The 12,992-nt window shown below is 43.6% G+C and overlaps 1 protein-coding gene across 1 annotated transcript in view; it reads left to right on the top strand.

Annotated features, from left to right (window-relative positions):
* BAIAP2L2 (BAR/IMD domain containing adaptor protein 2 like 2) overlaps positions 1–12,992 on the top strand; it is a 39,849-nt gene that overhangs the window by 13,594 nt on the left and 13,263 nt on the right. Inside the window, exons 6-8 of the mRNA XM_054989073.1 lie at positions 937–1,053; positions 4,250–4,396; positions 5,007–5,147. Coding sequence (XP_054845048.1) covers positions 937–1,053; positions 4,250–4,396; positions 5,007–5,147 — 405 coding nt within the window. The remainder of the gene's footprint in view (positions 1–936; positions 1,054–4,249; positions 4,397–5,006; positions 5,148–12,992) is intronic.

Genomic DNA, 12,992 nt, shown 5'->3' with positions numbered 1-12,992 from the left:
GGAGGCAGACAACAAGAGCTATAGTTCTGTTCCTGGATATAATTAAAATTAAATTAGCAAAAAGTAGATTTTAACAGTATTTGCTGTTGTTGCTTTTGTACATCTCACACTGTTTTGTAATATTGCTATAATTGAGTGGTCAAACACCTCCCCCGCACATACACACAACCGTTTTTTAAAGCATGCAAATTATCACCTGGATAATTTGTACTAGCAGAGGCATTTTCCTCTGATGCATGGAGGTTTCTCCTCAGGGGAAAAGCCTCTTGTGTCAGGATAAGGCATCTTCTACAGGAGGAAAGCACCATCACTCTCGTAATGGATCCCTGTGATCCAACCCACAAGTCAGTGTCTTTGTCAAACAAATGAAGTACATGAGCTTCTTTCCTGGTACAGGGTCAAACTCAGTATAGGAGGGCTGTGTGTGAGGCAATGTTAGATAATAAACAAGTTTTATCTTATCTAAGTTAGCTTGTTCGCATGTCCATCACTAGGCACTGCAGTGGTCAGTTGATGAATGTGCCACTGAGAATTGGCCCACAGGATTTATTCCTGGAAGGAAAGTGATTTTTCTCTCCCCTCCCCCCTCCCTTCTAACAGGTACATCAGTTGTAAGCGCTGTTTGTGCTGTGTGCACAGCTACCTGGACATCTGTTGGCTGGTGTGTCTGTGACATCCCTTGTGACACAGGTCACATTCCTCTCTGGGAGCACCATTATTAATTTTTAAAATTATCTTTAAATTTGTTTTTAATGCTCTGAGGCCCGCTCCACCTACAAAGTTGACAAATGTAACTAATCTGATTTGTTTTCTTTATTTTCTAGATTTTAGTAGTTAATATTTTCAAACTTTGGCAAATGATCGTGGGGCGTGGGCATTTAATTTCTCCTCGGCCCTGAGAGCAAACTTTTCTTTCTTTGCCATGCCTGCACATAGGACAGTCGCCAGCGATATGAGAAGGAATACCGACGCAGAGCTGCCAACCTGGACAAATGCATGTCAGACTTGTGGAGAATGGAGAGAACACGAGACAAGAATGCTCGAGAGATGAAGGTGTGGAAAAATCTAGAGGCTAAAGAAAATTCAGAATAGGGAGGTGGAGAGAATGACTGGCACTGGTACACTGCAAACCTGAGACTGAATTTCACAGAGGACTGGTTGGTGTGGTACTCTGTTCTGTATGACCTTGGGAGGCAGAAGACCAGTTCTGTTAGGCATTGCATTTGGTGCCTCTGTCAACAGGCCACACAGTGAATTTGTTGCATTGCTATTATGACCGGGGGAGGGGGGCTTCTCAGTCCCTTCTAGATGTTAGTCACCTTGTTTCCCTGCTTAACCCTTCATCAGGCATTTGGATACTGGTGAACCCCTGAGCATGAGCAAAATTCTAGCAAATGGCTGAGCTTAGGCAGGTGGGTGAGGACACCTTGGACACAACTTGTTCTTAACCAAAGATATTTATTGTGTTACAGTAGATTATAAAATACCAAGAGCACACAATATGTAGGAAGACATAGCATGCTAGGCTAGCAGCAAAATAAGAACAGAAAGTAGGTTCCTAATGTCTAGCTGCAGCAACTGAGGGTTACAAAAGATACCTTAGCATCCCTTCAGGATGCGGGCATGTCGAGTTAGAGGCTGGGAGTAGAGGCAAGCTTCCTCTACCTCCCCCCTTTCTCCATCATAGATAGCCACAAGCACAAAAGATTGCAGAGCCTTTTCACCACACTCCTTGGGTGAGGATCCCGCCTCCCTTCTTTGGGAAGTAAAGACAAAACCTCCTAGCCTCTATGACTAGGCTAAGCCTTGGCACATAGGGCACTGAGCTGGTTTTTATGATGGAACACAAGGCTACAAAAACATCAATTTCTCCATCACAAATTCACAATATAATAAACATCACAGGGTGATAGATTGCGCAAATGGCCATGCACTGCCTGCTTTATGGCACCTTCTTTCCTGAGACAAGATCAGCTTTCCCAGGGCTTGGTCAGAGAGGTGAATTAAAGGCCAGTTTGATATATCCTTAGCATGATACTTGCTAAATGATTTATCAGCTGTTATGAGATAACTTTTCCACATCCACCTCATTGCAAATTGAAAAACGAAAATAGCCAATGGCAGACTTACTGGACAACTACTTTGCCACACAGCCAGCATTAAAGAGCGGGTCATGTTACTGGAATGGGTCTCTTTGCACTAAAGGAATTTGGGGGGGGGATTCGCAAGGAAGGAAGACAGCTCTGTGAGAGGCTGGTAACCACAGGGATCTGTTCACCATTTTTTACGGGGTCCCTTCCGTTATAACGATCGAGGCTGGTGCTTAGAGTCAAACAACAATTATCATTAAAGAAAAAGTCTTCATGCACATACACACACAAAATTGCAGGGTAAGTTACACACACACAGGGGCCCAGGAAGCTAGCCAGAAGTTGGGAATAGAGCGAGGGGAGCAAGTATATCTACCTATCTGAAGAGTAGTCCAGTCCGCAGGAGGAGAGAGTAGCTTCAAACGTCTAGCGTTCTCGGCCAGGAGGGCAAGACGCTTAAGGCCAAACCTCCAGGGAACAGCGCTTTGGATCCGTTAAGCATGTACGAAGAGAGACGCTTAGGGAAGCAACCCTAAGGAAGCAGCCAGGAAGCATGCACACTTTGAATGAGACCAAGGCCGAATCCACATTCACCTCTCACCTGCATTTTTCCCGGTATTTTTGCGTTTGTCTTCAATCCGCAAATTTCTCCCCTCCGTTCACATTCCATCCTCAAATACGTTGTTCTTGCGTGCTCCTACGGTCACACAGCGACTGGAATATCCACATTTGTTCCCACCCATTTTTTAAAAAAATTTTTGAACTGACTTTTCCGTTATTTCGATCTCGCCTTATAAGGAAACATCAATGAAGCGATATAACACGTGACTGTGAAAGCAAATGGTTCACGTTTTCTGGCAGGGGATTTGAAATAACTATAAAAAGGCAAGCATTTTGTGGAGATTTCTTTGTGGGTGTTAGTGGATGGTAGGTTTGGTTGGTGTTGGAGGTGTGATGGAGGTCCTGCTCTGTGTTTTCTTAAATTCGAATGATTGATTCACCATAATTTCGATATTACAGTAATCCCGAGAAAAATAAAAAACAGTTAAAAGGGATGTTTCGCGAGTCTGTTCTGAGGAGGGATTCGCCCCAAAATGATTTTTCAAACGACCAGATTTGATTTAGAAACAACATGATCAATAAATCCAACGCTATGAAGTCAAAAACAGTCTTTTGCAGACTACGGAGCACTTGAAAGTTGAATCAGCCAATAGGAACTCTCGGAATGGCTGGAGAGACAGGAAGGGGGGGTGGTTTTTAAAAAAACCGCGTAAATTGTGCATTTGCCCGTTCACGTCCACCGTGAAACTCCCGATGAAAACCTGTTACCACATATTCGGGAGAAATGCAAATGAAATGCGTTTGTTTAATGAGGTAATGTGACCGGCACTCGGGATTGCGTGGAGAATGCGGGGAACATGCGACTTAGATTGAGTAATGTGGATTCGACCCAAGGCCCTACCTTTATAGGTAAAATGTGCCCTGAGGTGGGAGAACCCACCTAGCCGTTAGAACAAAGACTCAAATGGCCAGTTCCTGGGGCCGACAAAAGGTTTGATTACCTTGATTGGTAGTTGCCAGGGCGTGTGAAAGCAAATGCAAAATTTGTTCTAGCGCTGCACAAAAGGGACAGTTTGTTAATGAAGTCCACTGGAGCTAAGTTGACGAATTTAGCTGGGGAATGTACTTTCCCAGGAACACAGTAAATACTCATGAATGTCATTTGATTAGCTCCTCAATCAAGGACAGGAGATCTCATCACAGAAGGAGGGAAAGGAATGTGTTAAGTGGGGATAAGTCTGCGAGATCTTTGTTGTGCTGGATTCCTTAGGGGCTGGAGAGACTGCAAATCCAATCACCTCTAATCACTCCACATTCCTATGCAGCATTCCATACATGCTGGGGTCTCCCGAGCGGGACTCAGCAACTGTTAGCTGGAGGTCTTCTGGTTGCAATACAAGCTGCCATTTTAAATCCAGAGGCCTGGTGATATTTAATATCACAAGCAGCCATGTTAAAATGGCTATTAAAATGGTGGAGGCTGGGCCAACTGCTTACAATAGGACCCAAATCCCTGAAGAAGGGTGGAATGTCCTAATGGTAATTTCCTGTTTAGAATACTGGCTGACACACATTCTTTGTCCCACACCCAATTCCAGGAGAACATGATGCTCCTGCACACAGAGATGCAAGCCTTTGTCAGTGAGAGTCAACAGGCTGCTGAACTAGAGGAGAAACGCCGCTATCGTTTTCTAGCAGAGAAGCACCACCTACTCTCCAATACCTTCCTTCAGTTCTATACCAGGGTGAGGAGAGGCAGATGTGATGGCTGTGCATGTGAGGAAAAATCTAACTGTTGGCATATCCAGATTTGGGAGAGGTTTGTTTTGATATCAAAGGGAGCTTGATGAGGTATCTTCTGATAGAGGGAAGAAGTCAGGGGGTGTGAGGGTAGGTTCCAATCTTCAGCCGATCTATAGAGATCAGTTCCCCTGGAGAAAATGGCTGTTTTGGAGGGTGGAGTCTATGGCATTATACCCTGCTGAGGTCCCTTTCCTTCCCAAACTCTGCCTTCCCCATGCTCCATCCCCAGATTTCCAGAAATTTTCCAACCTGGAGTTGGCAAGCCTATGTGAGGTAGAGGAGGCTGTAGATTAAATTTGTAGGTCAAAGCAATGAGACGACAGGAGTAAACCCAAAGTCCTTGTCCTGTTGTTAATGTTTGCACTGCCTGCTCTTACTGCCTTGCAAGAAAAAGGATCTAATTCTTTCAAACACTGAAGCAGAGACATGCCTGTTAATGTGTCCCACCACACGTGATGTCTGACCAATATCTTCTAATTCTTTAACAAGGGTTTGACGATTACACTTCCCCAGTTTACTGACTCTGTGAATGTTTTCTCTCTCCCTGCTAAGTCCCGGGGCATCATCCAGAACAAGTCACCATTGTGGAAGGAGCAGTTGGAGGCCAGCCGCAATCCTGTCCAGACCTTGCTTAGTACTCCCCACAGCCAAGGTCACCCATCAGGCCGCCTGACTCCCACCCACCTTGAGATGGTAAGGAACATGAAAGTAAACCCTCCGTGAGAAACACTTCCAGAAACTGAAGTGATCGTAATGTAGAGTTGTTCATGAAAGGAGGCAAACAGCATCCATTTTTTCTTGGTATCATGTCTTTCTTTAATGTATTTATACCCTGCTTTTCCACAGTGCAGTTTATCAGGAGTGGTCTTAGCGATTCCGGGGCCCTGAGCAAAAGTCCAGGATGGGGCCCCCAAATTGTTCGCTGAGGCCAAGCAAGGGGCAGCCTTCATTCCAAGTGAGGTGGGTGGGAGCCATCGCTGGAAAACGGCTTCCCAAGTCCTAGACAGAGCAGGCACAAGTGGCTGCTATTGAGGCAGCTGCCTGAGCCCCAGATGGGCAAGTGTGCGTGGCTGTCTCCCCAAGTGGGCAGTCTGAGCCCTGGACAGAACAGGTCTGAGTAGTTGTGGTGGGAGCCTATTCTTCTTCTTACCCCCCCCCCATCAGTAGGAGTGGGCCATGGGCAGTCACCCCCTCCCCAGCATGGGGCCTGGGGAAATTGCCTCTGCTGCCCATTGGCTAAGACCTTCGCTGCAGTCTTAAGGCAGCTGATGTAACTCTGTTACCACATATCTACACACATCCAAACATGTAGTTTCAGACTGGTATGGGGAATTGGCTTGCTTGTTTGTGCAGGGAGTAGGAACAGGGATCTTTACCTCATGAGGTGGCTGCGAGTAACTGTGAGGAGCATGATTCGGCAGGAAAACAGAAGCAGATTTTAAAGGTTTAAAGAGAAATATGGAGTTTATTGAGGGGTTGGGTACAATATTAGGAAGGGTAGACTTATCCTAAATAAATACTCCCAGATTTTAAAACAAAGCACAAGCAAATGGCATGTTTCCTAACAACACCCAGAAAATATCAACCAAAACTATTCCAATTCCAGTTGGAGCAGTAGTTATCTCTAAGCTTAAAGTATAAGTGGGGGGGGGAATGGGGACAGAAGAGGAATGAGTGTATAGTCTTTCTAACTAGCAGAGAGAAGCAGAATGCTGGTTCTCTATGTGGTGTAGTGTGAATTGGAAAATAAAGGGAGATAGATTAAAGATGAGGAGCAAACCTATACCTTTCCTAGTGTGCATAGAAATCAGAAGAAAGGGTCCAGTGTGCTGGAAGCCTGTTGCTGTCCATAGGAAGCCCAGAAGAGGCGAAGTGATTTCAGCAAGAGTAGGCCAACCGTGGGGCTGGGGTAGCAAGTAGGGTCCACAAACTAGCTACAAAAGTTTGAGGGCTGGCTTTTGTGCATCTCTAATTGCTTTGAGAGGAGGACAAAGTCTCTGCTGCAAAGAAATTGGGTCTAGGCTAGAAATTTTGCATCTGATTGGAAGATTTGAATTTTAGGAGAGTAGAAGGAAGAGGGAACTCCAAATATGGAAATAATTTTAAAGTCTGTGGAAAGGAAAGGTAGTTTACCTGACAGGTGGCCAGTTCTGGCTATTGACAAAGACTGGGTAGTGGCTTGATTGATTTATCTGAGTGGCACACCTGATTAACAGACGCCAGGAGATGGTTGATGTCCTGGCCTTCCTTACGATTAAGTTTTCAGGGAACTCTGCATTGTAAGGCAGATTCCTTGATGGTCCTAGAAGGTCAATTATTGCTTAGCAAACTCTGATCTTTAAACAGAGCCTGAATTTTGATGACCCTCAGTAAGCCAAATAAGAGAATTATCATTAACCGAGTGGAGCTTTTCAAGAAGTCAGCTTTTCTGTTCTTGCAGTCTTACCTTAATGTCTCAGTTTGATATCAGACATGCTCTCTCTCTCTCTCTCCTGCAATCCCAGACAGCATATGACCTGAGAAGTCATGGAGGTGACCAGAAAACATGACTCCTGCCCAGGGTTGCTTTCAGGGTTACAGCTGAGCACACGTACACTTGTTGGGGTCAGGAACTACTGCATTCAGGCTAATCAGGATCTCTTAGAGTCTCTCTACACAAGATATCTGGCACACGTTCTTCAAGTGTCGAGTGACACAATGTTTCCTGGGAACTGTAGTTTTAAAAGAGTCACTTGGGATTGCTGTGGAGAGGAAGGTTGAAAATACAAGCAAAATTAGATTAGAAGTAGGGGTGTGCACCTGAAAAAGATTTGGGTTTCCTGCTTCAAGTTTACCTAAAGCAGGAAAACAATTCGGAATACCCCAAATCCCTAGATTTGAGTGTTTAAAATGCTTTGAAGCTCACACCGAAGCTCAAATCAGTACTTTTCTTGCCACTTGCAAATGGCAAGTGTTGCTTTCAAACTTCCTGCCTCGCCGCTTTTTTCACCTGACGGGAGGGGCAGAAAGGGAACCCCCTCCTCCCCCTCCCATCTGGTGAAAAAAGCAGCAGGCAAAGCAACACTTTCCTCCTCCCCCTCCCATCGGGTGAAAAAAGCGGTGGAGCGGGAAGTTTGAAAGCAACACTTTTCTTGCCATTTGCAAGCGGCAAGGAAAGTGTTGCTTGAAAGCAAGCAGCTAGAAAAGTGCTGTGGCTGCTGCTGCTTTACCCAAAGCTTTCCAAAATGATACAAATCGCTTCAGAAAGCTTTGCTTTGGGGTTCCCGAATCGGCTCAGCAATGCTGGGGCTGATTCGGGAATCCTGAATCTTTCCAAATCGGGCCTGATTTGGGTTAAAAACCCAAATCAAAAACCCAAAGCACACATCCCTAGTTAGAAACATTTTTCTAGTCAAGTTTATGGTTGCAAGTCCCCCCCACCCCCCACCACACACACATACCCACTGGGGGGAATCTGCCAGGTCTTAAAATAAACATTTTCAAAGACAGAGATCGCAAGGGGGAGAGGAACTTTGCAATTCCACCTAGAGTACAGGTGGGGGAGGGAGAATTGCAGGAGAAATTTTCTCCTGCAAAAAGGCTTTTTCTTCCAAAGTTGTCACTGCTGCAAGATTACTGTTGCTGGAAGTATAGTTGCTATAAGAGCCATCTTGAGACACAAAACATGATGTTTGCTCCCCATGTTCTGTGCCTGACTCTCGGGGACTATGAGTCTCTCTACACAAGACTTTTGACACATATTCTTCATCTGTTGGGCAACGCAATGTTAGCTGGAAAGCATGGAAATGACAGAGCCAGCGGAAATTGCTCTGGAGGGGATGGATTCTCTCACAGCCCTCCTCTGCCTCTGGCTTGCTGGATTGTCTCTCCTTCCAGAGCTCTTGCCCTGCTGAGGTTCGGTTAATTCAAAGCTTTAAGCAGTGAGGGAGAAGACCCAATAAGTTTGTAGGTGGGACTCTGCTGTGTAAGTGACTGAGCTGCTACTGCCTGTCCAGAAATACAGCTATTGCATTCCTTGGCTGCTTATGTTTTGAACTGTGTGTTTTGCCATTCCAAAGGCATTGTGTAAATGTACAGGAATTTGAATTGAATACAGAGTTCAGCATCCTGAGAATCTAATGTTTTTAAATACAAAACAGATTTATAGCAATTAATGCTGCCAAGGTAGTGCTTGACAGTCTGTGGAAATGAACACAGAGGGGGCTGCAACAGCTTACAAACTAAAAAGAAAAAGACACACATGACATGCACAAAACACCTATGAAACAATGCAGCATATTGTCCAAATGTAATTCAAGATCCCTCCCAGATCCAGTTTTCACCCGGGACTCGGGGGGAGACATTGCTTTGCAGACATCTGGATTGAGATGGATCGGTGCTGCTGATTTTATTAGATCTTTCAGCAGCGTTTGATACGGTCGGTTACGATCTTCTGACCCACCGCATTGACGATGTGGGAATTCAAGGGATGGCACTACTGTGGCTAGTCTCTTTTCTTCTTGGTCAGGGACAGAGGGTGGCACTGGGGGAGAAGTTATCGTCCCGTTGGCCACTAATATGTGGTGTCCCGCAGGGGGCGATACTCTCTCCATTATTGTTTAACAACTATATGTGCCCCCTTGCCCAGTTGGTGCGAAGTTTTGAACTCAGGTGTCACCAATATGCGGACGACACCCAGCTATATCTGTTGATGGACGGCCGGCCTGGATTGGACCTGGATGTCCTGGAGCGTGCTTTTGAAGCCATGGCTGGATGGTTGAGGCAAAGTTGGCTGAAACTAAACCCTGCGAAGATGGAGATCCTGTACTTGAGTCGCTGAAATGTTTTTTTTTTAGAAAATTTTTTATTGGGTTAGGATCAATTATTTATACATTACAATCAATTCTCCCATTTTCCATTTCTAACCCCCTCCCTTTCCCCCCCTTTTTTGTTGACTTCCAACAGTTTTCCAACCCTTTGTCCCTTTTCCCTTACTCTTTTTAAATTCCTCTATCTAACAAATATATAATCTCCCATTTATTCTAAGCAATACATTCTTAACTATTTTTAATACTCTATACCCAAACTATGAGTCATTATTTCCATATTGGATAAACAATTTATCCCATTTTCCATAATTCCAATTTCAAATATTTCTATAAATCATGAACCATATAAATCATACATTCATTTAAATCAAACAATTTGACTTATGCTCTATATGTTACTCATTCTATCTTCTTCTTTCTATTTTAGTTATATTTAATTACTTTAATATTTCTATTTCCCTTCAATAATAATTCTATATAACTATCATCACATAATCAATCAATTTGACTCATATATATCTTCAAATAAACATATTCAGTTTGGTACATTATACCAGTCTTACCAAAAAGAAAATATTATTAGTTAATCAATCCTTATAATTAGCCCTTATGGTTAGTTATTTTCTATCGATATTCTGTTTATTAATCTGTATGTATCCATATATATGTCAATCTATTAATCTAACTGCTTAGAGATTCACGTTTGTCTCTTCTCCCCCCCGGTAAAGTCACCCCCCTCTACATTTTATTATACTTCAGTAGTTCTTAAACTGCCACAGTTCTCCTCCCACCTCCCATTTCTTCTCCAAGTATTGTTTCAGCTTCTCCCAGTCTGTGTTAAACTGCCCTGAGTCCAGATTTCTCAGTTTTCTTGTCATCTTGTCCATTTCTGCCATGTACAGCAATTTGTAGATCCAATCTTCAATAGTTGGCACTTCTTGTACTTTCCATTTTTGCGCGTACAAAAGTCTGGCTGCTGCTGTCATGTAAAATATCAACGTCCTATGATGGGCTGGAATTCCCTCCATTCCCAGGTTTAGTAGCAGGAGTTCTGGGTTCTTATTAATTTGAAATTGTAAAATTTCACTCATTTCTCTTATTATTTCCCCCCAGTACCGCCTAGCTACCTCACACGACCACCACATATGATAGAGGGAGCCCTCATGCTTCCTACATTTCCAGCATTTATTAGAAGTATTCAAATTCCCTAGCACAATCTTCTTTGGTGTCATGTACCAACGATAAATCATTTTATAAATGTTCTCTTTAATGCTTGTACATGTCGTTGTCTTCATTGTAGTCTTCCACAAGTATTCCCATGCCTCCATTGTTATTTCTTTATTAAAATTTATAGCCCATTTCACCATTTGTGTTTTTACTATCTCATCCTCAGTATACCATTTCAACAGTACTTGGTATACCTTAGATATTCTTTTCTTGTCCTCTTTAAGAAGGGTCTGCTCTAGTTCCGAGTTCTCTATTCGTATACCTCCCTTTACAGAGTCCGAATTATATAAGTCTCTGATCTGTCTGTACTGGAACCAGTCATAATAAGGTGATAGTTCCTCCTGCGTCTTCATTCTAAGTTTGGATGCTTCAGTTCTAGTTATTTCTTTGTAAGTTAAACATTGTTGCTCATTATCAACAGCTCTCGGATCTATCACCTCATATGGAACTACCCACAAAGGAGTTCCTTCTTGTAGATAAATTCTGTACTTCTTCCAGATTGTATATAAACTTCTCCGTATATAATGATGCAGGAACATCGAGTTCACCTTTACTTTATCATGCCATAGGTATGCATGCCATCCAAATATTTTTTTATATCCCTCTAGGGCTAGTAATTTCTTGTTCTTTAGCGTCATCCACTCTTTCAACCACACTAGGCAGATTGCATCGTGGTAAAGTCTCAAGTTGGGCAGTTGCATTCCGCCTCTTTCTTTTGCGTCTTGTAAAACTTTCATTTTCACTCGAGGCTTCTTGCCTGCCCATACAAAATCTGATATTTTCCTCTGCCATTTTTCAAATTGTTTAGAGTCTCTGATGATTGGTATTGTCTGTAGCAAAAACATTACTCTTGGTAACACATTCATCTTAACTGCTGCAATCCTACCCAACCATGACAGATTCAACCTGTTCCATTTAATCAAGTCTCTCTCTATCTGAGTCCATAGTTTCTCATAATTGTTTTTAAATAGATCTATATTCTTTGCAGTCAGTTCAATTCCCAAATATTTCACCTTACTTGTTACTTCACAGTCCGTTATTTCCATTAACAATTGTTGTTTCTGCTTAGTCATATTTTTGCATAGTATCTTTGACTTCTTTTTATTAATATAGAAACCTGCCAAATCTCCAAACTCCTTAATCGAGTCGCTGAAATGTTGATTCAGGACCCCAACTCCCTACACTCGATGGGGTGGTGCTTACACCAGCTCTGAGAGTTAGGAGCCTGGGGGTGATCCTGGATGCCTCTCTGACAATGGAGGCCCAGGTCACTGCGGTTGCCAGGTCCTCTTTTTTCTACCTTCGACAGACCAGGCAGCTCGTCCCCTATCTTTCGTCCCACGACTTAACTACAGTGGTCCAGGCAATGGTTACCTCTAGGGCTGAATCCACACACCCTCGGAGTGTCCCGGCGTTGCACTAAATGTTTGCTAAACACCTGGAAGTATACCGTCTTTCTAGCGCAATTCAGAAATCACACTAGAAAGACGCTATACTTCCGGGTGTTTAGCAAACATTTAGCACAACGCCAGGATGCTCCAAGGGCATGTGGATTCAGCCTAGGTTAGACTACTGTAACACACTCTATGCAGGGCTTCCCCTGAACTTGATTCTGTAGTTACAGCTGGTGCAGAATGCGACAGTGTGTGTCATCACTGGAATGCCAATGTGTGCGCATATAATGTTGGTATTGCATCAGCTGCACTGGTTACCGGTGGAGTGACGAATCAGGTTCAAGGTTTTGGTATTAACCTATAAAGCCCTTTGCGGACTGGGACCGGCGTATCTGTGGGACCACCTCTCCCCATATGAACCCCAGAGGACTCTTCATTCTAGTGATAAACACCTGTTAAAGGTCCCTGGCCCCAGGGAGGCCCACCTTGCATCGGCCAGGGCCAGGGCCTTCTTGGTCCTGGTCCCAGTCTGGTGGAACGCTCTGTCTAATGAGACCAGGGCCCAGCGGGATTTCCACCGAGCCTGCAAGATGGAGCTGTTCTGCCAGGCATATGGGCGGGAGTAGGCGGTGCCCCTGGCCGGTTGAGTACAGAACATGTCCTCCCTAGTAGTAACACCCCCCATCTATTAAATATTCCCTGCTAGGATGCTCTGGAGATGGTTAAAGGGTGCTCGATTGGATTATTGTGCTGCTATGTATATGTATTTTAAATATGTAATTTTGAATGTTTTATGGTTTTTAAACTGTATTAACTGTTTAATGTAATTTTAAATTGTATGTTGGTTGTAATCCACCCTGAGCCTGCTGGTGTGGGGAGGGCGGAATATAAATTGAATATAAGTAAAAAAATTTTAAAAGCATGACAAGTTCTTCACCAGGATAAAAGATTTACTATTTTCTCTGGTAAGCTTCATTGAAAGCTCTATCTGACAGTTCAAAGTTCTCTGTAGGTTACCATAGAAAGCAGTAATTTTTCTCCCTGAGGAAGAGAATTTTTAAAAACTTGTGGGTCAATTTGAGGCATTGTCTCCTGGAATAAAAACTTTT

This window comes from Eublepharis macularius, chromosome 9 (assembly GCF_028583425.1).
Source record: "Eublepharis macularius isolate TG4126 chromosome 9, MPM_Emac_v1.0, whole genome shotgun sequence".
Lineage (NCBI taxonomy): Eukaryota > Metazoa > Chordata > Lepidosauria > Squamata > Eublepharidae > Eublepharis > Eublepharis macularius.
This window is presented reverse-complemented; position numbering and strand designations above follow the sequence as displayed.